Source organism: Crassostrea angulata, chromosome 1, assembly GCF_025612915.1.
Source record: "Crassostrea angulata isolate pt1a10 chromosome 1, ASM2561291v2, whole genome shotgun sequence".
Classification (NCBI taxonomy): Eukaryota; Metazoa; Mollusca; class Bivalvia; order Ostreida; family Ostreidae; genus Magallana; species Magallana angulata.
The window spans coordinates 4,389,118-4,414,113 of NC_069111.1; the positions used below are offsets into that span (position 1 = coordinate 4,389,118).

At 36.0% G+C, this 24,996-nt stretch overlaps 2 protein-coding genes across 9 annotated transcripts in view; one reads left to right on the forward strand and one right to left on the reverse strand.

Moving 5' to 3' along the window:
• Positions 1-3,822: 3,822 nt before the first annotated feature.
• LOC128174361 (NADH-cytochrome b5 reductase 3-like) lies at positions 3,823-11,209 on the forward strand. Of its 2 annotated transcripts, none has more exons than XM_052839937.1 (8): positions 3,823-3,976; positions 8,320-8,469; positions 8,746-8,818; positions 9,056-9,162; positions 9,443-9,572; positions 9,775-9,944; positions 10,346-10,445; positions 10,722-11,209. In XM_052839937.1, exons 1-8 carry the CDS (start codon positions 3,956-3,958, stop codon positions 10,892-10,894), a joined length of 924 nt encoding a protein of 307 aa, XP_052695897.1. In that variant the 5' UTR covers positions 3,823-3,955; the 3' UTR covers positions 10,895-11,209. The 2 variants fall into 2 exon arrangements, with proteins under 2 accessions (XP_052695897.1, XP_052695891.1); XM_052839931.1 differs by lacking the exon at positions 3,823-3,976 and adding an exon at positions 4,230-4,373.
• A 510-nt stretch (positions 11,210-11,719) lies between these two features.
• LOC128174411 (tumor protein p53-inducible protein 11-like) overlaps positions 11,720-24,996 on the reverse strand; it is a 47,661-nt gene continuing 34,384 nt past the window's right edge. For 5 of the 7 annotated variants that reach the window (XM_052839994.1, XM_052839999.1, XM_052839988.1 and 2 more), the window contains 5 exons: positions 24,030-24,123; positions 21,803-21,910; positions 21,472-21,565; positions 17,143-17,244; positions 11,720-13,195 (listed from right to left, as the gene is read on the reverse strand). In XM_052839994.1, the coding sequence (XP_052695954.1) occupies positions 13,026-13,195; positions 17,143-17,244; positions 21,472-21,565; positions 21,803-21,910; positions 24,030-24,123 (568 nt within the window). In that variant the 3' untranslated portion in view covers positions 11,720-13,025. Of the gene's footprint in view, positions 13,196-15,160; positions 15,377-17,142; positions 17,245-21,471; positions 21,566-21,802; positions 21,911-24,029; positions 24,124-24,996 lie in introns of those variants that run through there. The other 2 variants (XM_052839983.1, XM_052840010.1) reach the window with 2 other exon arrangements.

Sequence of the window (24,996 nt, forward strand, 5' to 3'; positions counted from 1 at the left end):
TTTAACGAAAAATCTTATTACATCGTGTACTTTACAAACTTTTAGTCATTGTGTTAAAATCGTTATTAAAACCATGAATCTAAAATAAATGAATTAAATTCATACATATAAAACTCTTATAATTCTAAAATGATTGCACAAAAGACAAAAGTACAGAGAGAGAGAGAGAGAGAGAGAGAGAGAGAGAGAGAGAGAGAGAGAGAGATTTTACATCGCAATATACCAACCCTCATACATGCAGTATAAGAATGAAAAAACTAAACATTTCAAACGCTAAATACTTCATTGTTAAACATTTTTCTATTTTGCGGACTTAAAAAAACTATAGAACGACATTTATTCCTTATTATGGAAGGAGCACGTGGTCTATCTCGCGGGCTGATTCATCGTCGGTGACCCACGTGTGATTCACATCGATTCTCTCCATCATCAAGTTTGAGGAAACTTGTGGACTCAAAACCGTGGTTTGCGACGATGGGGCTGATTTGATTGACAGGGATAGCACGTGGACTCTGACTGCATAGATTCTGTCGCAATTTTAGGGAAAAGGGTTCAATATAAGGGAAACTATAAATCTACATGTAACTTATTACACTGAATTACAAGTGAAATGTACTTAAAACTAAACTCATACCGGTATTCTCTCTCTCTCTCTCTCTCTCTCTCTCTCTCTCTCTCTCTCTCTCTCTCTCTCTTATATGACGATCATTAAACAATCAAACAGTAATTATTGCAATACTGAGTAGTTTCTTGGAACAAAAATAATTTCTAAACTCAATTTGCTTATAAAGATGAAATAAAAAATTATCAAGTACCGATCCATGGATTCTAAGCGCAATGAATATGTACCGTGCGGTACTACATGGACAAGTACATCATACATATGTATAAAAGAAAGAAAATTTGAAAATATGAATATAAAGCTGTATAATTATATTATTTAGAGAAAGTACAGTTGTTTTCAACAACTCATTAGATTTGTTATCGTTGAATAGAGAATAAGTGAGAGAAGACCACAGTTATGATTCTATGCACTATTGAAACTGCCAATCTACAGCAACTACGATTACTACAACGTTTAAAAACGGACTGAAACAAAAACAAAAACTTATTGAACAGTGTATTTGAATTTTAAAAAGGAAAATAGAGAGTTAGTGTTTTATTTGATCAAACCTTTATGTGGGCGATATCGAATTTTTTTGTTCTTAATATCAAAATCAACCGTAACAATCGCATTCGTCTGAAAATTGCGTGCCTAAACATTTTATTTATTTATTTCTATTTCTTTGTCTTTTTCTTTAATTCTCTTATGTACATCAATAAATATTTTATTCTTTATAAGTTTTATTCCTAAATCCTCCTTTTTTCACAGGTAAATACCGCGTGTTACACCGTGTTACTGTCCGTGTTGCATCGCGTTGCACCGTGTCGCACCGTGTTTTTTCTCGTTCCGTGGCCGTAACAGAGAACAATAGATCAAAGGTACCGACACTTCCACGCTCAGCGTGGACTTTCAAACACGGTGGTCGGTGTTTTTGTCGGGATACTCGTGAGCTGTACTGTAGTTATTTTTAACATTAACTCTAAGGTGCACCTGTAACTGTAAGCATCATATTTGTAATTTATAAACTAGTAATTGACCAAAGTCAGAACATCATAAATAATAGACACTTCGTGCATGTATGTATTAGACCCACGGGGCAATACTTTTTTCATCTTAGATGATTTTAATACTAATGTTTTAAGTTGATGGTTCGATGCCAGCAAAACTTTCTCTTTTTTCCATTTTTTTTTCGGGGATGGGGTGGGGGTTGTGTCTTTGTGTTCGTTTTAATTCAATGATTCAATTTCTTTATTGTAAACGTCTTATATATGGCACTTATATTAGTTATTAAATGGTGAACAATACCAAAATATAGGCAAAAATGGACGGTCAGTCCTTACAGATCTTGTCTCTTGCGTACAAACTCATATGTTTACAAAATTATTTGTATTTGGAGAATGACATACAGGTTACTGAAAAATACACACAAAAATAACACATTTATATTATATATACATTGTATATATTGATAATAATAACAATTTAAATCAAAAAATTGCACAATGTAGTTCAAACCTTTCTGAGTGCGAGGGCTTTGTAAATGAATTTTCGTAAATTACACAATTCTTTGATATTGTTAACACTTAGTAACTGTATTAATTTGTACATGGATGGTTGACACCAGTAATACTTTTTACAAGCTTTGATCGTAATGCTAAATATATTGCACATACATGTACTGTCTAGTATAAAATGAAATTCGTCTTCAATGTCTGTAATACAAGTTTTACAAAATCTTTTGTCTCTTGCCAAGTTGGTATATTTTTATGTCGTCCAGTTTCAATAAGCAGGTTATGTGAGGACAACCTCATTAATTAATTAATTAATAATTAAACAGAATTGAACGTAAAAAACTTTCCTTAAGCATATTCTAACTAGCTGTGCTATAAAGTTGTTAAAGTGTAGGTTTCAATTTTAAAAATGTATTTCACTCAATATAGGTTTTTTTTTCTTAAAAACACGACTTATTTTCAATTACAAGACAGTAAAATCGCATTTTGATGACCAAAACACATTCTAAATAAATGTGTATATGCATGTCCCAACTTTTTCCAACAGATCGAGTGTTTTAAAGCATGAGCTTGTCTGTGGATTTAAAACTATTCGGTTCTAAAAATTAAAATTATGTTCGTTTTTGGTATATTTCTGTGTGAGCTGTGTGGTATAAGGGGTGGATATGTGTGTTTTAGGTCACGTGACATTGGGATATAAATAGTAATTGCGCGGGTTTTGTGGTCATTCTACCGCTCGTTAGGACGTAGAGAAGGAGTAATGGCTACTAGTAAATTGTTATTATAATTATATATGCAATATGTGTGTTCAATATAATGGTGCTGGTGTGTGTTGTTTGCAATGAAATATACAGTATAAACTTCCTAACGAGCAGCAATCCATATCATGGGTTTGTTATTTTTCAATTGATTCAGCATACTCATACTATCATAAAGTATAATAATTTTATATTCGGACGAAAGGAGTGAGAGAGAATATAATATTGATTATACAGTATTTTAGAAGTCGAATTTTTAAAAATGTTATAAACATTATACGTAAACATATTTCATTTCATTTAAAAAAATGTACACTATTAAATATCATTAATAAAAGGCACAATTAAGTCGGAACCGGGGGATATGAGGACGCTTAGCCCCCACCCCCCTATTTTGCAAAGATAGACATGATCGAGACATGACCATAACCTTCATTTTTTTTTTATTCTATTTTTTTTTTTGTCTACCCCCCCCCCCCTCCCCCACACCGCACACACACGTATACTAAACCAGGCCTCATTAGATGTTCAAAGTATGGATTTTTATTCAATAAATGTGTTACATTAATAGGTATATATTCTATGTAAAATATATTATTCTAATATAGTATATTTCTATGTTAAATATCATATACAACAAGTAAACACAGGTGATTCTGAAATGGTGTAAAAGGTAATTGCAAAAACATTTTTACAATTAACAATTTTAAAAGAATTATGTAGACAAAATAAAATTGGAAAAAGTGTATAGTTGCCATAGGATTATTTTCAATAAAAGTGTCATTCCATATGTTTTTCCTAGTCCCACCACTCAGATACGGAAAACACAAGTTATTACAAGAGTCAATTATTGCTGAGTGACAAGTTAAAAATGTAGAGATAAACAGACGTACGTGATAAAAATAAGGAAATTTTGACGCAAGGCGAGGGCGTCGGGATCGAAGTCCTTTTATCATCACAGAGACGCTTAAAGTAATAAATTTAAAATACATGCAGATGAAACATTCTAACAACCAAGACAACGGTGTCGGCAGAATTTGTTCATCAGATTGGTCCGTTTATAACACGAAACAAAAGGTGCAATGACGAACTCGGATTTGTGGGTAAGTTCTTGAAAAGATAATCAGTTGTAAATGTAACAACATAACTCAGTGACTTTCAATTCTACATGATAGTTTGCATCACTTGTCTTGTCAGTTATGGAATTGTTTTCTGCAAGGTATGTAATCACTCACTGACTCAAACAACAATACAGGATACTTTGTCCTTCTGTCGAATACACCAGAAAATACATAGCCAGTATTTGTAAATAAAGGGGAACTAATTGTTTGTGTAAAAATATCTTGTTTAATACCACAAGTTGAGAGAAATCATGTTTAGGTAAGAACATTTCTGTATGTCTGATCGGGCATTTTTACCCTGGGTTTAATTTGACTATAACACGACCAGCCGGTTTTGGAGGACGTTCATTCCATCAAGATGAGCCGAGCAACTGCCATAGTAAGTAGATCAAAGATAAACATAGGAGATATGATATCAAACGGGTGTCGTCTGTCTGCATACGTTAAACAGGGTCAGAGAATGTGGGTATTCATGTGTATGCAAGTGCCTTTGATGCACGTGCCCGTTCAGGTGTGACAAATGAACCTATGTCACAGATGAGTGGTCAGGACCTTTAGGCGATTGAAGTCCAATGCCAACTTTGTTACAGTTACTATGCTACATTTATACCCTTACTTATGCTTGGAAATTGAGACTTTACAGATTCATATTCATAATCTAATTATTGCAATTTATGAAGAAATTCAGAGACATGAATAACATTATTTCTGTCTCAGATAGAATAATAAAGTATGTTACACACATTATGACATGATGGATTTACTTGTGACTCATTTAGAAATAGATTGGACAGGTCGAGGCTTTTTACCTCACCTCTTCGATCAAACATTCATTTATCGTGTATGTTCACTTCATAATAATTACGCATAAGTAGATCATCATCTGATCAGTAAAATGAACACTTACATCTTTTGTACATGTAATTTGATGTAAAGCATGATTCTTCAAGTACCAGGAATTCAAACTTACAGGAAATGTGTACTGGGAATTTATATACTATACACATATTATATGCATGTCCCTGAACTGGCATTACCTTTTTAGCTCACCTGAGCTGAAAGCTCAAGTGAGCTATTCTGATCACATTTTGTCTGTCGTCCGTCTGTCCGTCCGTCCGTCCGTCTGTCCGTCTGTCCGTCTGTCCGTAAACTTTTCACATTTTCAACATCTTCTCAAGAACTACTGGGCCAATTTCAACCAAACTTGGCACAAATCATCCTTAGGCAAAGGGGATTCAAAGTTGTGAAAATTAAGGGCCACACCCGTTTTCAAGGGGAGATAATTAGAAATTAATGAAAAATTTCGAGAAATTTTCAAAAATCTTCTTCTCAAGAACCAGAAAGCCAGGAAAGCTGAAACTTGTTTGGAAGCATCCTCAGGTAGTGTAGATTCAAAGTTGTGAAATTCATGACCCCCGGGGGTAGGGTGGGGCCACAATTGGGGGTCGAAGTTTTACATAGGAATATATAGAGTAAATCTTTAAAAATCTTCTTCTCAGAAACTAATCAGCCAGGAAAGCTGAAACTTGTGTGGAAGCATCCTCGGGTAGTGTAGATTCAAAGTTGTGAAAATCATGACCCCCAGGGGTAGGGTGGGTCCACAAAGGGGGGGTCAAAGTTTTACATAGGAATATATAGAGTAAATCTTTAAAAATCTTCTTCTCAGAAACTAATCAGCCAGGAAAGCTGAAACTTGTGTGGAAGCATCCTCAGGTAGTGTAGATTCAAAGTTGTGAAATTCATGACCCCCGGGGGTAGGGTGGGGCCACAATGGGGGGTCGAAGTTTTACATAGGAATATATAGAGTAAATCTTAAAAAATCTTCTTCTCAGAAACTAAACAGCCAGGAAAGGTGAAACTGTTGTGGAAGCATCCTCGGGTAGTGTAGATTCAAAGTTGTGAAATTCATGACCCCCGGGGGTAGGGTGGGGCCACAATGGGGGGTCGAAGTTTTACATAGGAATATATAGAGTAAATCTTAAAAAATCTTCTTCTCAGAAACTAAACAGCCAGGAAAGCTGAAACTTGTGTGGAAGCATCCTCAGGTAGTGTAGATTCAAAGTTGTGAAATTCATGACCCTCCGGGGTAGGGTGGGGCCATAATGGGGGGTCGAAGTTTTACATAGGAATATATAGAGTAAATCTTTAAAAATCATCTTCTCAGAAATTAATCAGCCAGGAAAGCTGAAACTTGTGTGGAAGCATCCTCAGGTAGTGTAGATTCAAAGTTGTGAAATTCATGACCCTCAGGGGTAGGGTGGGGCCACAGGGGGGGGGGGTCGAAGTTTTACATAGGAATATATAGAGTAAATCTTAAAAAATCTTCTTCTCAGAAACTAAACAGCCAGGAAAGGTGAAACTGTTGTGGAAGCATCCTCGGGTAGTGTAAATTCAAAGTTGTGAAATTCATGACCCCTGGGGGTAGGGTGGGGCCACAATGGGGGGTCGAAGTTTTACATAGGAATATATAGAGTAAATCTTAAAAAATCTTCTTCTCAGAAACTAAACAGCCAGGAAAGCTGAAACTTGTGTGGAAGCATCCTCAGGTAGTGTAGATTCAAAGTTGTGAAATTCATGACCCCCAGGGGTACGGTGGGGCCACAAAGGGGGGTCAAAGTTTTACATAGGAATATATAGAGTAAATCTTTAAAAATCTTCTTCTCAGAAACTAATCAGCCAGGAAAGCTGAAACTTGTGTGGAAGCATCCTCAGGTAGTGTAGATTCAAAGTTGTGAAAATCATGATCCCTGGGGGTAGGGTGAGGCCACATTGGGGCGGGGTGTTAAAATTTTACATAGAATATATAGAGTAAATCTTTAAAAATCTTCTTCTCAGAAACTAATCAGCCAGGAAAGGTGAAACTGTTGTGGAAGCATCCTCAGGCAGTGTAGATTCAAAGTTGTGAAAATCATGATCCCTGGGGGTAGGGTGGGGCACAATGGGGGGTCGAAGTTTTACATAGGAATATATAGAGTAAATCTTTAAAAATCTTCTTCTCAGAAACTAATCAGCCAGGAAAGGTGAAACTTGTGTGGAAGTATCCTCAGGTAGTGTAGATTCAAAGTTGTGAAAATCATGATCCCTTGGGGTAGGGTGAGGCCACATGGGGGGGGGGGGTGTCAAAGTTTTACATAGGAATATATAAAGTAAATCTTTAAAAATCTTTTTCTCAGAAACTAATCAGCAAGATGATTCTTTATAATTGTTAAAACTTTGGCTCCAGGACAATTCTTCGGCCTCACAAGAAGGTTCAGAGTTTGATGTAGCTAAATATCCCATATATAAACAATTGTAAAGGATCTTTTTGAGAACTGCAATACTCAACATGTGATATGACTATAAAATTGAAGCAGGCAGCTATTTTTTCATTAGAATCTTTTTGTATTACTGTATTGAGTTATTGCCCTTGATTTATTGATTCTTGATTATTTTAATTAATGCATCCACTGTTAACCAATTATTGTGATGATTATTTTTATACAATAATAAATATTCAATGTATATAAGTTGTTCTGCATAAGAAGTTTTGGGTTAGGCCGGATTAGTTTGTTTATTTTTGATTTCCAATTTTTAGATACTATGAATTATTTTAGGCCGGCACATATATATAGGGACAGTGTCTATTGCAGTATGATGAGTGACTGTTTGGGGTTATGGATAGATTGAATGTGTGAACATCCCTGCTCTATCTGATCTATATGTTTTCTAACCCTCGATACAAAGTGTGCAGTTATTCCTGCCTTGTGTCGCATTAATACAAGTGTGCAGTCATACCTGCTTGTAATGGTGGTGGTGGCGGCAGAGCACTAATGTATGGTCATCCCTGCTGGTGTTCAGGCCTTTCTAGCGTAAGTGTGCGGCACTCGCTGCTTGCGTTAGGTTGAGCTGTTGGCGCAAGTGTCCGGTCATCCCTGCTTGCGTAAACGTTGGTACCTGTTGAGTTGCGTAGGTCTGCGGTCATCCCTGCCTGCGTAACGTTGAGTCCCTATATATGTGCAGGAGCAGTGATTAAAGTCTGCTCTTGTAAATATTGGCAGCAATCAGGGCTATCTGAGTTCCAAGGGGGAAAATGGATTTTATTTAAACAGGATCTACATTATTATTGTACATTGTCCAGATTGTTTGTATTATGACTCCATTAAGCTGACTTTATCATACCTATTGTTCCTCAGGTGAGCGATGTGGCCCATGGGCCTCTTGTTCATGTTTTCTATTGAGTTTCTTTTTAAAAAAAATAAAACTAAACAGGTGTTGCAGCTTGTTACAAACTCAGCTACATTTATTTTTAACATGTTGGATGTTAGTCATCTAATTTTGTTTTGCAGGGTTTGCCGGTACTGATAGGAGTGGGTGTGGTCGCAGTAACCGCCATCTTGGCCAAGATCTTCTTGTTTGGCAACAAGAAGAAAACCAAGTCCCCAATAACACTGCAGGACCCCAACACCAAATATCCACTTAAGTTGGTAGATAAAGAGGTACAGTTCTTTTATAATATAGAGGGTTCCACTTGATCTGATAGCGGTTAAACTGATATTTTGGTTATTCTGATATAAAACACTGTAGTAAGAGATCATTGAAGGTGTGGAATCGGTCTTCAAATTACATGTATCTGTTTCTTTTTGGAAAATATTAATTTTAAAAAAAGGCAAAAATAATTCAGCCATAAAAGCTTAGTGCCATCTTGTAATTTTTATCCTATGATTAAAATTTGACGTACAAGGTGAAATTGTTTTTATCTTCCTTTTAAACAGGAAGTTAGCCATGACACCAGAAAATTTCGATTTGCCCTCCCAAGTCCAGAACACATTTTGGGGCTACCTGTTGGTAAGCAGTGTCTTGTGAAGATATCTCTTGTCACTTTATTTCATCTGTAACTGTATCCCCTGACTTGTAGAAAATAAATTCTGGGGAAGATGTGAATTTATATACAGTGTATCAGAAAGTATTGTGAGTATAGTCATTATAATTATCCGTGCTTGTTTGAAGATTATTTTTTGAACCAGCTAGATATTGTAATTCTATTAAATCATTTTAGTTTGACTGTTTTCTTTGTGAATCAAGGTCAGCACATCTACCTGACAGCCCGCATTGACGGACAGCTGGTAATCCGTCCTTACACCCCGGTCACCAGTGACGATGACAAGGGTTACATGGATCTCGTCATCAAGGCAGGTGCTTTGTAAATAATGAATTCAAAACCCAGGTGCTTTTGTCGATGAATCAGAACTTCAAGTATTGGTACATTGCTAATAATGCCAAAGGTTAAAATGCCATTACAACACCACAATTTTCATACTAGAAGATTTTATGCAATATCTAATCAAATTTTTTACATGTATATGTTCATTTCTATTTTTATGAAAATGGATAATGTTTAATTTCAAAATACATTGAAACTGCAGAAGCTCAATTGATAATTTGATAGTAACAACAAAATGGTTATAACAGGTGTATTTCAAGAATGTCCACCCCAAGTTTCCTGAAGGAGGTAAAATGTCCCAATACCTGGAGAACATGTCCATTGGTGATTTCATTGATGTGAGAGGACCTAATGGACTGCTGGTCTACGAGGGAAAGGGTACTGCCATTATAAACTCTTTTCTACACACCAATGAAATTCACTTAGTTTCTGTGTTAATTTTACAGAAGTTTTCTAGTTTATGGATCTTTAGAGTACCCATTTTGAAATAAGATTTCATCATTAAAAGACCAATCTAACGTGGTAAAACTTTCTGAGAAAATGAAAATATTAAAATATCATTTGGTAAAATTATCCACAGGTGTATTCAAGGTTCGCCCAGACAAGAAGTCTCCCCCAGAGACGGTGACTGCCCGAAATGTGGGGATGATAGCGGGAGGAACCGGCATCACCCCCATGCTGCAGCTAGTTAGGGAGGTCCTCAAGGACCCTGAGGACAAAACCAACCTCTTCCTGCTGTTTGCGAACCAGGTAGGGAAATCCACAAAGCCCAGGGGGAGGGGTAATATAAAAGAAATATCAATTAGATACAAGGCTTTATTCTACAACGAAAACTGGTCCATTAAAATGGTGTATTTATCATGCCAACACTGTGGTTTTTAATTTTTTTTCAATTTTTATTTAAAAAGAAAAATAAATATAATCCATATACTTTCACATTGATTTCTCATGCAAGAGTTATCTGCTCTTGCTGGAGTAAATGCAATGTCAAATCACATTTTTCTACCTTAATTTTCCACTGTTTACCTTTTAATGATGTTTATTGTTTTCTTAATTTACACACAAATGTGCTTACATAAAAATTGATTTTTCATGTTAACGGTGATAACTAGTTTTGCTTAATATGGTATTTAAACGTTTTTACATTTTAGACTGAAGATGACATTCTGCTTAGAACAGAGCTAGAGGACATTCAGGCCATTCACCCTGACCGCTTCCAGTTGTGGTACACCATAGATCGACCCACAGAAGGTACTCAATCAAACAAGTTGTAATTGTAAACACTTTTACTCCCACACATTGATCAAGTCCCATTGAAGCTTTGTTCCTTGAGCTCAATCGTTGACCTTGATCAACATTAACATTTGACTCTTGCTTGACCAAATATGAAATCTGTTCATTTTAAGATAAAAATGAAAACAGATGATTCAAACACAATATATCATTTTTTAATCAAATTTGCATTAAAATAGGTATGCATGTACATGTATAAATACATGTATGTAAATTTGTATATTTGTGAATTAGGTTGGAAGTATAGCAAGGGTTTTGTGAGTGACGAGATGATCAAGCACCACCTTCCCCCGCCCAGCAGCGACACGGTGATACTGATGTGTGGACCCCCACCCATGATTAACTTTGCCTGCCAGCCCAACCTTGACAAACTTGGCTACAGTCAGAAGTCCAGATTTGCTTACTAAGAGGACTCTTTTAAATTAAACCTACAATACAAAACTCAAGATAAAGTGGAGGTACTCTGAACTGATAGTGACTAAGATTTATCAAGGTGAACGTTATAGTGAAATGAGAATAACTGATAGCTTTGCGTGGAGACCAAATGAGATACATGTAGGAAAAGTTCCAACAAGCACCTGCCATGAATGCTTGCTGCAATACGGCCGTGTAATCTATGTTTTCTTGTGATATTATTGTACGTGTATGCTGTGGGCATTGTTATATACATTATGTACTGTGTACTAGCTCTCTTCCAGTCAATAAATTTGTTTCTACTCTTATTATAGCAGTTTTGGATATTAACGTGAGATGTAATATGTATCACATTTTAAACCTATAACAATAAGCATGATCCATTTAGATAAAAAATGTACTACATGTAGTAGCCTCTTCTCTAGACTCAAAACAAATTTGATAGAGTGATCTGCCCTTTGAAGTGAAAATTGGAATTCCATACCCAAATATTAGAACAATGAAATGGCATCAATTCCATCTCATTTACATGTAGCTAGGAAAAATGCTAAGATACTTTTCAATATGGATTGAAGCTAGAACTCTTTTAAATTGGTCAATAAGATAGTTGTCAAACTGTTGGACCTTCAGATGATTTTGATAGAGTTTGCTATGCTTTCAGATAAATGCTGGTAGATTATTAACATTTAATTGCTGGATTAAAGTTCATTGGTTTTCACAAGCATACAAAGGAGGAAGTATCACATTTCCCCTTAACATAGATCCATCAGTATTTGCAATGCTTGAGGGCTTTTCCTCTAATAAAGTGAAACAAAAAACTTATAAAAATTAACTTTAATGACAAGAAATTCATGTTTAAAGTTCTGGAATATCCATAAAATCTAAAATACTACATGTATAGATATAAAACATAATGTATGATAAATATGTATTTGGTACAAGCTCTGTGTTAATAAATCTGTAAAATAATGGATAAGGAAGTAATTACACATATGTTGGTACATTTCAAAGTTTATGGTTAATTTTAATTACCCTGCATGGCCTCTGTATGATAAACAGCTAGTTTAGCTTTGGAAGTTGAAGTCTTTATTCTTTGCACAACCTAAGAATTTTTCAGGTGCGATTAATTCACATATTTAAGAAAGATGAGGGCTGTTTGGTAAGAGTATTTCTTGAATTCCTCTTACAGAAAAATTGTGTGTAAAATATACAAAAAGATATTCAATTATAAAGCAATTATTGAAGTTTTAGTTTTGGATGGTGTCTCAAAAGCATATAACAGAATTTTATAACCTGAACAGGTCAACATGTATACTCATAAGCCATAATACAAAACAAAACTTGCTCATCAATCAACACGGCTGAAACTAACCACTAGTTTTGGGATCATATTCAAAACACAGCTTATGAAGGGTTGGATAAAATTTATAACATCTACAGTAACAATAAGTTCTACATGAATTTTATACATACCGGTATTAGAATCTGCATTAAAAAATGTTAATGTTTCAACAATGATTCATGTACATGTAAGTCTATATAACAATATATTTTTCATTATAAAGCACAGAAAAATCACAACAATGGGGGATAACAATATGAATGACTAGTAAAGTTTTTCCCAGTGATTTCAGTCATCATCAGAACAGAGTCTATACTAGGAGATTCAAACTCAACACTACTGTACAAAACAATATCTACTGGTGGTGAGGATCACACATCCCCTCGCTTTCACATCACTATTCTACTCTACATGTACAAGTCATGAGTACTTTTAAAATCGTAACCTCACCTTTTTCAGAAAATTTTGTAGAAAAACTCTATAATAGCACCTCTGAACTTTTGTTTTTTAAAGGACTAAACAGATTTCTAATAGTATATGAGGGATCTAAAAGCTAAACAAGTCTTTGCTTCTCAATTGACAGAAAATCTCTGTCCAAATCTCCATTACAAAGGTATGAATATTTTACAATCTTAAAGGCATTCTTCTCCAATCTTTATAATTTGAATACAAAACAGCAAAGAGTTTGACTGAGGTCCATTCACAAGCTTGAACATTTAACACGCAATAACAATACATAAAGACCAAGAAATTGTAGAGAGTTACTGCCCCTGCTCTACAGTCTACTTGTTCTTCTCATTGCCCTCTTTCTTGGAGGTCGATCTACAGAAGGAGGGAAAGCAGATCTTATATCCCAGCCCCCAGTGATACAGCGAGTTAATCAGAGCAATGGTCCCTCCCAGCAGTAACAACCCAAGACTGTGACATCCACGGAACAGCGCCCACATCATCACTGAAATAGAACAAGGGCAAGAGTGACAGCATTGATCAGTCTGTCAACATACTAGTCTCTATAGGTATAATGTACTACAAACCTCTATTAATAGGTTTATAAAGATACTTAAAATAGGTTAATTATAAATTCAGTATTCACCATTACAACATCAAATGAAGACTTCATGCTGTCCCGGCCACTAAATTGATAGGAAAAAGATTTCTCAGGGTCTAGAGCTTTGAAATTTAATTGCAGTATCCATGTGAATAAAATTTCAGGTACCAATAGAACTATCAAATCTATTAAATTTTAAAGCATCTTTCTAATTCAACAGAAATTATTTTTCCACCAATGATCTTGTATGATAATAATGAAATCACAGTTTCTATGAATCCATTACAGCTCTCAGTGCCTGGAGCTGACTGTCATTTTGAGGGAACATAACAATGTATTAGATCTATGGGAGAGAGTGCGTTTAATGAAACACCAATAATTCATAATCAAAAGAATCATGTTTGATACTAATCTACCTCTGCATAGATATACCTGGTACTGTATGCATACAAATATTAAGGATTTCTTTCTATATATTCATATAAATATTGAGGACTTCTTTCTATATACTATAGTATTCATATAAATATTGAGGATTTCTCTCTAAATATAAAGATGTCAATATGAAAGATTTAACAATTTTTCTCTATACCTACAGATAAAGATATAAATATTAAAAAAAAAATTCTTTATGCAATAAACTAACTACAGCCCTTTTATCACCCACAGCACTCGTTGCCGATTGCTTTTCCATCAATTCCTTAACAAAATCTCTATTTATACCATACCAATTTATGCCACAGACCAGAGAGACAAAGAAACTCATTTTCTTCTTAATTTTGGCAAGATGAGACAGTCTCAATTTTTTGTGGCTTTCATTTTCATGAAAAACTGCAGAAAAGTTATTTCAGTAAGAAAATAAGATAATCCATCATTATGACCCAGTTTTGGTCCTCGAGAGGAACCATTAGTCCCTGGCCACCTTTCTGGTCAAATCACTCAAATGTTTCACACAAATTCAGTTTTACATTAAATGCACCAACACTATATAGGAGAACTGCTATTGAATTGTCTGTTAGGCAGACATGATGATAAAATGAAGATTTTGATGGAGATGTTCTTTTACACTACATTATATTTGCAATGACAAGATAAAATGCTCCGATGATATATGTGCTAAAGCAGTCAAAAAGAATAAAGAGACATTCGCAGCCTTGTTTGTTGGTGTTCACCAATCTAAAGCCATTCTCCGTGACATTTATGAAGCAAACATACGGCAATAGAAACAAATGATTGAACACTTTGGAAATTTCCACTTTCATAGTTGTATAATGCAACCCTCCTTATCCCAATGGGCATTGCAAAATACATGCTTGTTCATAACCAATCTCCAATTTCATGCAATCAATGTTTTAAGTTAATCCCCCATGCAATTTATCACAATTCCACCAATAATAATATAATTATCACTAATTAATTTTCTTGCCCCTAATGAATTAAGAATAGGCTCCTGTGAAAACCCTGCCACCATTATTTAATTTTAAACAAGCAACATTTTTTCTCCAACACCTTTTTATATTTCAAAACTATTCTCCAAACATGCATAGTAATTCAATATCCCCATTGTACAAAAACCTGTACCACATCATGCATTTATCGGGACTATTCCCCCCCCCCCCCCCCCCCCCCCCCCCGATAAAACTAGGTACCATGCATTTACTGGAACTATTCCGCCCCCCCCCCCCCACCCCCAACTAGGATTCATGCATTCATCGGGATTATTGACCCCCTCCCCCACCCCCTTTCTTAGATATCACATGCATTTATCAAGGCTATTCCCCCTCCCCCATTCCCTTCCCTAAAAATCACATGCATTCATCGGGGCTATTCCCCCTCCCTCCCCCACTATGTATGCTTAGCTATGAGTACCTTTTGTTTGTACAGTCGCCAGTGCTCTTTGCTCGAGATTTTCCAGTCTCTGGTGAAGACCCAGTAGAAGTAGACACTAACACAAATACAGACGAGTCTAACACACAGGAAAAGGAGAGGAAGAGCACACAGGGTGCTCACAAATGGAAGGCAGAGGGCTGAAACTGAATCAAAGCCCCATATCAATACAACATCACTGCAGGCCTTACCCCTACACTGAAAAACAAAAGGCTGATTATACCTGTAGTCAGAAATAAAATGAAACAGGCTTAGACTGGGTAAATGGGAGTGGTACGAGGCGAGAAAGCAAACGTGGAAATTTCAACATGGGGACAATTTACACTAAATATGCAAGGGACCCCTATTCATCTAAATATTCACCTGCAAAATTAACTTTATGTATTCATATATTTTTAGAGAAATATATAAACTTTCAAGAAACATTTATTTAGCATTAACAATCTATGTGTAAATTTTTAACCTTGATTTCTGTAATTATTACTTATTACGAATACGGGAAATCTCCACATTCACGGTTGTCATATATACAGCTATTCCGATACATGGGAGGGCACAACACTTAGTCTATTTATTCCGTGACATGCAACGAAAAGCCATATCAGGAGTCAATAGCTGCCAGTGTTGCAGTTTCAGAGACTGAGAATTCATCAGATAAAATCAGGAAATTTCAGAGTACAAAAAAGCGAGAAATTTATAGCTGTGAAAAACAGTCATACAAGTTGAATCAGATAAAAAAATATCTCTTGGTTGCAATTCAGAATGAAATTAATTCATGCTTTATATGCCAATTGCTTTCAAGTTGTGAGTAGAGATAACATGGAATATACCACCAGATTGACAGAGTGATTGACTAAGACACTAGATTAAAACACTCATTTTCTCTTATCCTCTCTAATCTAACAATCGAATATGAGAATATATCCTTTGATAAAGGTTTATCAAAAATCCAAAATCGATATTTCTCCAAAATTGATTTCTTCATTAAAACATGCTTTATCCATTGTTAACGAGTTGAATCTTTGCCGGCGATGCCTAATTTATAGTAAAGTGGTTTGAAATGAGTGAGCTGTCATCACCTCTAGTCCATTAGAACTTGTTCTAGCGGCCATTGGTAGAGGACATTTTGTGGACGATGGAGCCAGAGCTTTCAGTCAGCCATTGGTCGCCTTAAGCTTAACATTTTTATAATTGGTGTCTTTTGTACTAAAGAACTCTGTTACATATACAGAGAAACTAAGAAATATAAGAAACTTGATATCATGAAACTACATTCACTGTTTCTGATGATCAGCGCATCATAGCTAATAAGAGGGTTGTGATGAGATACATAAGTTACAGGCTCTGAGATAATTCTACACAGTGTTTATAAACAATGTCATCAGTGGTTACTTTATTCTTTCCGTGCTCCAAATGATTCTGATTACAAAACTGAACAGGTCCAATTATAGGGGCCAGTCCTTCCTGTTACATAATTCTACCTCAATACATCAAATCTAGCTGTGTCTCTTCGTTTATTGATTACCAATGACTTGTAGTTCAGATATATGCTTTGAATGCATCAGTCTTGTTCTACTGTCAATACTTAGTAAACATTAAACACCAAAGGTACATGATTGCTAAATCAAGACACTTTCATTAAAACTACTTAAATCTGCATTATCGATCCCCCTGTTTTTCTTTGTTGAGAAATTACATCTAATCACAGCTTGCTGTGGACTTGTCTTCCTAGATAGGTAGAAATTTATTCAACTCCAAGATCAATTTAAGAGTCGTTAACACCGATTCCCAAGACAATAAAACTTGTCTACCACTAACACTGCTCTCAGATTCTTGCAATTAAGGACTATGTCACTATATGTCCAAGCATCAGAATGGTACATCCATGTTACCTTTACTCCATTAATGCCAGGGGCCTGATACACTCACCTGAATTCAGTACCTGCCCCCTTCAAATAACTTACCTATTGTGTGAAGGGTGAAGAATAATATACTACACAACAGCAAAAGGCGAATCATGTCTTTATCTACTGTGTTGACTGTGTACCAGTACATCAATGATAAACCTACAATGTCAAATCATAGCCATATAAATAACATTACATTCTGTATACTGTAATTCCAAAGCATTAATGTCATCATTAAGTTACATAGTGCATAAAAACATTAATGATAAACTTACAAATCATAACCATATAAAAACATTCGTTCTGTATTCTGTAATGCCAAAGCATTAATGTCATCATAAAGTTATATAGTGTATACTGTAAGTCGTTTCAATTCCACGGTGTTTAAATTTCACGATTTCCCAAAAAGTACCAATCGCGGTGGTTTTAATTTCACACCTCAAGAAAACCAGTTGATCAAAGTAAAAGTATGAACATGTTTTTAAAAACTAATGTTAGTATTTATGATGGGTTTAATTAAACGGAAAAATGATAAATCGCAAACATAGTGAAATTAAAACCATCGTGACTATTTGCCAATCTACAGTATAATGTCATCATTAAATTACATAGTGTATAAAAATATTAATGATAAATTTACACTGCCTAATATAACTTGTACATGTATTCATCTTTTCAAAAATATTTTGTATATAAAAAGTTTATTTCCTCCCAATCACACTAGTAAAGTTTTTGCCTTGTTTTAAAATTGCCCCAATCGAGTTTGACGAGGTATCACAATTTTAAAAATATTTAAAAATTTTAAAATAAAATCCTAGAACACTGAGCGTGATTGTGGCAATAATTATACTAGAATTTGTATACCTCTGCTAATTTTTTCACTGTAAAAGAGTAAATCGATATATTCTGCTGATTCCCTGAAAATCACCATAAATTAAACTGACTGATTCCCAGCAAAAAGACGCATCAGTTTGATGAACTGATACACACCTACTTGGAACACTGGTTGCAGGATATATTGTACATTTATAAAAAGAAAGTGTTCTTGTATAGAGTAGCCTCAACATCAAATTAACATCTATTTGTATTATCATTATGTAAGACTTGGTACCACATACATAATCTTTCCCTCTTCTGAATCATCATGTTATACTGAGAGGGCAGCTGATTTGGGATTCAGATGAAGAGGTGGGAGTATTATGAGCACTTTGATGTCAGTCTGATCATTTAAACATAAAGTCACGATATCTAATACTGATCATGAAATTACACATAACAAAGAAAAGAAACAATTTGATTTCCATAAAAAAGCAGTAAATCAGTACCATTCAGTATCACCTGAAATCAATTTTCAGAGATGTATTCATTTTGTGGATTCTATTTTACATATCAATCAGCATATTTACATATTCAAATTTCCTAAAACCTACAGACATATGATCTAGTTCAATACCCATATAAGGTCAATAAAAGACAATATTTTAGTCCCAGCAGCACAAAATTTATATAAATTAAACTCTAGACTATAGAATACCTATAGGAAAGAGGGATCAAGCAAATACACACTGCTAATACAAGGCAACACCAGGAGTTGAACCAAGGACCCCTGCACTTTTAGTCAGGTGTCCACTGAGCAACCCTGGCTCATTTCACAGTTGACATACCACTTTTCTTTATTCTGATCAAACATAATTTGGTTACTGCTGGTAGAGCAATTAACATCAATAGAATGACATGGATTCTTATGGTAAATTTCTTTCTCAGGTGTATCCCAAAATATTCAAGATATATTGACAGCAAAATAAATTTCCAACTTTGAGAATTGATTGAAACCTTGTTTTTCTGTTACTCTAAAGCTGAAAAAATATTTACGGTAAGTATGATCTTGGGAGTAAGACGTGTGGTTATGTCTAATCTTGTTTGATTTGAAGTGAGTTTCTAATCCCTGAGCATTCAAAAATACAATTGATTTTTACCATGTTTTAAGGTACCTCACTACACCTAGACTTATACCTTTTAAGACACTACATCTCAAGATGGCGATTTAAATGTTTTGTTAAACTGTTTATTTCGTTCGATTCGGTTGTATATTGTCATAGCTCAGTGGTTAAAGTATTGGGCTTCTGGGCTGCATTTTACAAAAGAACTTACGACAAAGTCGTAAATATTTACAGTCTTGTAAAATGATCTATGAGAACAAAATTGACATAAAACCATTTGTTTACAAATATTTCAATTCCCATATTTAGATTTTTCAGCCATAAGAATAAATCATTAATTAGTTGGTTATTAATTAGCATTCAATAATTTGGTTTTAAGTCGTAAGTTCTTTTGTAAAACGCAGCCCTGATCCGAAGATCATGACTTCAAACCCGTCTGGAGCTTTTGTTCTTGTTTTTTCATCCAAAATTGCAAATTTTTTGCCTATTTGACTTAAATACTTCTTATCAATTATGATATCTATCATAATCAAGTAATTTTCTGCTGATTTGAAAAAATATTTCAAGGTGTAGTGAGCCACCTTAATAAGGTAACAGAGATTTTTTTTGTTTTAATGGCTATTTCTTGGACTCTGTATATAGCTGGGATTGCCATTTCCCTCTCCGTGTGATTCTCTGCCGTACTTACATACGAGGGCCACCCCTCTCTGTGTGATTCTCTGCGGTACTTACATACGAGGGCCACCTCCCTCTGTGTGATTCTCTGAGGTACTTACATACAAGGGCCACCCCTCTCTGTGTGGTTCTCTGAGGTACTTACATACAAGGGCCACCCCCCTCTGTGTGATTCTCTGCAGTACTTACATACAAGGGCCACCCCTCTCTGTGTGGTTCTCTGCGGTACTTACATACAAGGGCCACCCCCCTCTGTGTGATTCTCTGAGGTACTTACATACAAGGGCCACCCCTCTCTGTGTGGTTCTCTGCGGTACTTACATACAAGGGCCACCTCCCTCTGTGTGATTCTCTGCGTTACTTACATACGAGGGCCACCTCCCTCTGTGTGATTCTCTGCGGTACTTACATAGGAGGGCCACCTCCCTCTGTGTGATTCTCTGAGGTACTTACATACAAGGGCCACCCCTCTCTGTGTGGTTCTCTGAGGTACTTACATACAAGGGCCACCCCCCTCTGTGTGATTCTCTGCAGTACTTACATACAAGGGCCACCCCTCTCTGTGTGGTTCTCTGCAGTACTTACATACAAGGGCCACCCCTCTCTGTGTGGTTCTCTGCGGTACTTACATACGAGGGCCACCCCTCTCTGTGTGGTTCTCTGCGGTACTTACATACGAGGGCCACCCCTCTCTGTGTGGTTCTCTGCGGTACTTACATACAAGGGCCACCTCCCTCTGTGTGATTCTCTGCGGTACTTACATACGAGGGCCACCCCCCTGTGTGGTTCTCTGCAGTACTTACATACAAGGGCCACCCCTCTCTGTGTGGTTCTCTGCGGTACTTACATACAAGGGCCACCTCCCTCTGTGTGATTCTCTGCGGTACTTACATACGAGGGCCACCTCCCTCTGTGTGATTCTCTGCGGTACTTACATACGAGGGCCACCCCTCTCTGTGTGATTCTCTGCGGTACTTACATACGAGGGCCACCCCTCTCTGTGTGGTTCTCTGCGGTACTTACATACGAGGGCCACCCCTCTCTGTGTGATTCTCTGCGGTACTTACATACAAGGGCCACCCCTCTCTGTGTGGTTCTCTGAGGTACTTACATACAAGGGCCACCCCCCTCTGTGTGATTCTCTGCAGTACTTACATACAAGGGCCACCCCTCTCTGTGTGGTTCTCTGCGGTACTTACATACGAGGGCCACCCCTCTCTGTGTGGTTCTCTGCGGTACTTACATACAAGGGCCACCCCTCTCTGTGTGGTTCTCTGCGGTACTTACATACGAGGGCCACCCCCCTCTGTGTGGTTCTCTGCGGTACTTACATACGAGGGCCACCCCCCTCTGTGTGATTCTCTGCGGTACTTACATACAAGGGCCACCCCTCTCTGTGTGGTTCTCTGAGGTACTTACATACAAGGGCCACCCCCCTCTGTGTGATTCTCTGCGGTACTTACATACAAGGGCCACCCCTCTCTGTGTGGTTCTCTGCGGTACTTACATACGAGGGCCACCCCTCTCTGTGTGGTTCTCTGCGGTACTTACACACGAGGGCCACCCCTCTCTGTGTGGTTCTCTGCGGTACTTACATACGAGGGCCACCCCCCTCTGTGTGGTTCTCTGCGGTACTTACATACAAGGGCCACCCCTCTCTGTGTGGTTCTCTGTGGTACTTACATACGAGGGCCACCCCTCTCTGTGTGATTCTCTGCGGTACTTACATACGAGGGCTACCCCTCTCTGTGTGGTTCTCTGCGGTACTTACATACAAGAGCCACACCATAAAGCCGGATCGGCAGCGTGTTTTCATATTCCCCCTCGTACATCGTAGTGAACATGTGTCGAGGAAAGAGGAATGCCTGAGAATAATAACACTACATACAGACTGTACATCAAAATAGTTATACTGCATTCTTATCAAGAGTTTTCATCATTTATGAATACATTTATCATCAATACATGTATTATTTTAGAATTAACCTAAAATAAACTTATGTAAACAATATCTAATAAATTCCTATATCTACAAGCATTATTTTTCATCTTTTAACTATTTTTTCTTATCGTGATGTACACCTATAAAGTTGCATGTTTACCCATAATGCCATGACAGTCATGATGATTGCCATAGCAACCTGCCATATTCTGAGTCCCGGAGGGAGGCGTATATATAACTGGTCACTGTGTCCCAGAATCTGACTCAGCTGAAAAAACAGAGAAAAACAGACAAAGTTAATAGTTGTCTGGTTGTCTGTAGTTCAAAGCAAATATCTCTTGTGTTTTGAAAATTCAATCATCACTGTGACACGTCATCATGGATTTTCCAATCTTCATATCTATGATTTGTTTGGTGCAAAAAGACATCAGTAATACTCTTCAATTCACCAACAGTCATCTAATTTAGAAGGCCAATTATCTAATATCCTTTCATCCAAGTTAAACATCATTTTACTATGCCATACCATAAACATCATTTTACTATGCAAACCATTGCATAACCTGCTCTTTCACATTTTTAACCAACCGATGCAAATCTAAACAAACACTAATAAACACTGTTTTCCTACCGAAACATCTCTACAGCCTGCTAATAAACACTGTTCTCCTACCAAAATATCTCTACAGCCTGCTAATAAACACTGTTCTCCTAACGAAACATCTCTACAGCCTGCAAATAAACACTGTTCTCCTACCGAAACATCTCTACAGCCTGCAAATAAACACTGTTCTCCTACCGAAACATCTCCACAGCCTGCATATAAACACTGTTCTACTAACACATCTTTACAGCCTGGTAATTAACAAAATTTATCCTATCAACTCATTTCTACAGACTGTTTCTAAACTTTTTTATCCTACCATCATTTCTACAGCATTTTTATAAACATTGTCTTCCTACACTTAAAAATAAGTAGCAAACAATAGAAAAGATGTCAATGTGACAGAAAAACCAAGTTTTGAACAGTATCTGTAATCTATTTGTCAACCCTGAATTGATAAATGCTATCTATCTAGAGAAATGAGTTACTCTATATGCAATACTTTGCCAAAAAATAACTATGGTCAAGAGGGGGTATTTTTGTCATAATTTATCAAAATTCAAAATCCAAGAAATGTTCACATCTCTGCTATATGTACAATTGATCTGCAAAACAACAACTTCCTATCTTAAAAACTGAAAGAGGAGTTATCCATTCAATAGGGTACCCTTTTTGCAGTCGCCCGCCTGCCTGCCATTTTCATAATTTCAATAGTTGGATTTTTTTCTTTAGAAAACTCCGTTATAAAAAACTTCTAGAGCCTACTAATAAATGTTGTGAATTAATAAATAGGATTTGTCTTCAATCTAGCTTTCAAATGAGAGAACTTTAATATTGCTGTCTGATGAGAACTTTTATTGAAATTCCTAGCATATTAACCAAGTTTTCTTGCAGGTTGCAGTCAAGAATATATTCATTACAACATACTATTAATATCAAGTATTTTATCTAGAGAGACAGACAGACACAAGGTTACATAACAAAACATAATAAACAACTCAACGTTCTCTTATAATACATTTGTTTCTTCTTATGTACTCTTGAAAGCTCCTTCAAATCTATTAAACAAGTGTGTACTGTTAAAAGCTTAAAGAGAAAAAACATTTATAAGTTGTGTAATCTTTCTATACATATAACATCACACTGAAATGATTATTATAATGTGTAAATGATATGTCTGAGAAAATTTCTTCTTGTACATCAAACTACAAACAAATGCTCTTTCTTCATCACAGAGACCAATGTATATATTGCTAGAGGTTTCTCATGAAGAAACCGTGAGATTACACTCCACTTACATAAAATAGAATCCTTCATATTCATGATGATCACATACAATTTTACTGATTCATGGGGACATAGAGATAGACAGTTTAAAAAAATGAATCCTAATATATTAATTCAAGTAAATATTTTTGTAGGGAGGTGGGATAAAGTCCAAAATTATTGATCACTATGAAATGTTATGATTCTACAGTACATGAAAAGGTGCAACTTTCTAAAAGGTGCAACTTTCTAGTGATGTGCCATTTTCATGTATATATATAAGCAAGGTGAAAATTAAGGTTATCACGTCATAGTACAATGTACAGTACTATCATAGCTTACACAGAAACCGAGTCAAGTCCTCTATACTCTTTCTACACAATGAGTTTCCTTTTCCAGCAATTGAGCATATCAATTTACCATTTATCAGTTAATCAGATATAGCCAAACCAGCTTTGAAGTAGATGACATATAAAGTTTGCATACAAAGTGATCAAAGACAACACGGTCTATTCACCTTTGACCTGTGGACGTCCCCATCGTCGGTTTCACCCACTCCGAGTAGTTTCCTGGTTTTTAGTCGACTGTGCAGGTCTCCACTACTATGCTTCCTATAACAGAGAAAAATACATTCATAAAATTGTTCAATTTATCAATTTGAATAATGTAGATTCTTATTTAAACGTGAGGAATTAATATCTGCGTAAAATGGCAAGAGGCACATCTCCCATATTTTAAAATCTCACTTTCATTTTTCCGACGGATGTAAACAGCATGAAACTATGATAAAAATTTGGGATTCGCAATTTTTTAAACTCTTGATTTGATAAAAAATGGATGAATCGCAAAATTATGTACTCCCGTAAAATAAGGAATCTACAGTATGTTAAATAGCTTTGTGATCCAGCTTTATTATAAATTGAAAAATGAAAATTTTGCTCTCAAATTGTTTCTTGAATTAAGCTTTATAAAGATTTTGTATCTGTGCATCAATAATTATGTTGATGGCAAATTCATTATGAAATAAGGCCTTTTCAATCAAGTTTTTTGTTCGATTTTCAGGAAGACCCGTTACAAATGTTTATACAGGGTGTCCCGACAACCCCCATGTACACATAAATCCAGCTACTCTGTGTCAGAACCTTTAGACTTATGTACAAACAACTCACTTCCTTCATTTTCCGCATTCCTAAACATGATTTTGGTGGTTTATAATTACTCCCTGCTCTAAGATGAGATAATAGGAACACTAAGTGATAGTGATGGGGAGCAGAAACCCGCTGTGTTACGTTATCGCAGACGATTTATATAAATTATATCTATGAAGGAAACCGAAAGTTTCTTGAGTGTAGGAAAAAAGAAGTTTTGTGTATCTTCTTAGGTTTTCTAAACTTGTCTGTAATTGAATAATTGCAATACACACCAATATAGGGACAGTGATCTAATACACACAACCAGTAAAACACATTAGAGCAACTCTAACA

Excerpts from the sequence above, each read along its gene's own strand:
- LOC128174361 (XM_052839937.1), top strand. The coding sequence starts at position 3,956 with ATGACGAACTCGGATTTGTGG. Across the intron at positions 3,977-8,319 it reads TGACGAACTCGGATTTGTGG|GGTTTGCCGGTACTGATAGG; the intron begins GTAAGTTCTTGA and ends TTTGTTTTGCAG. Across the intron at positions 9,945-10,345 it reads TCCTGCTGTTTGCGAACCAG|ACTGAAGATGACATTCTGCT; the intron begins GTAGGGAAATCC and ends TTTACATTTTAG.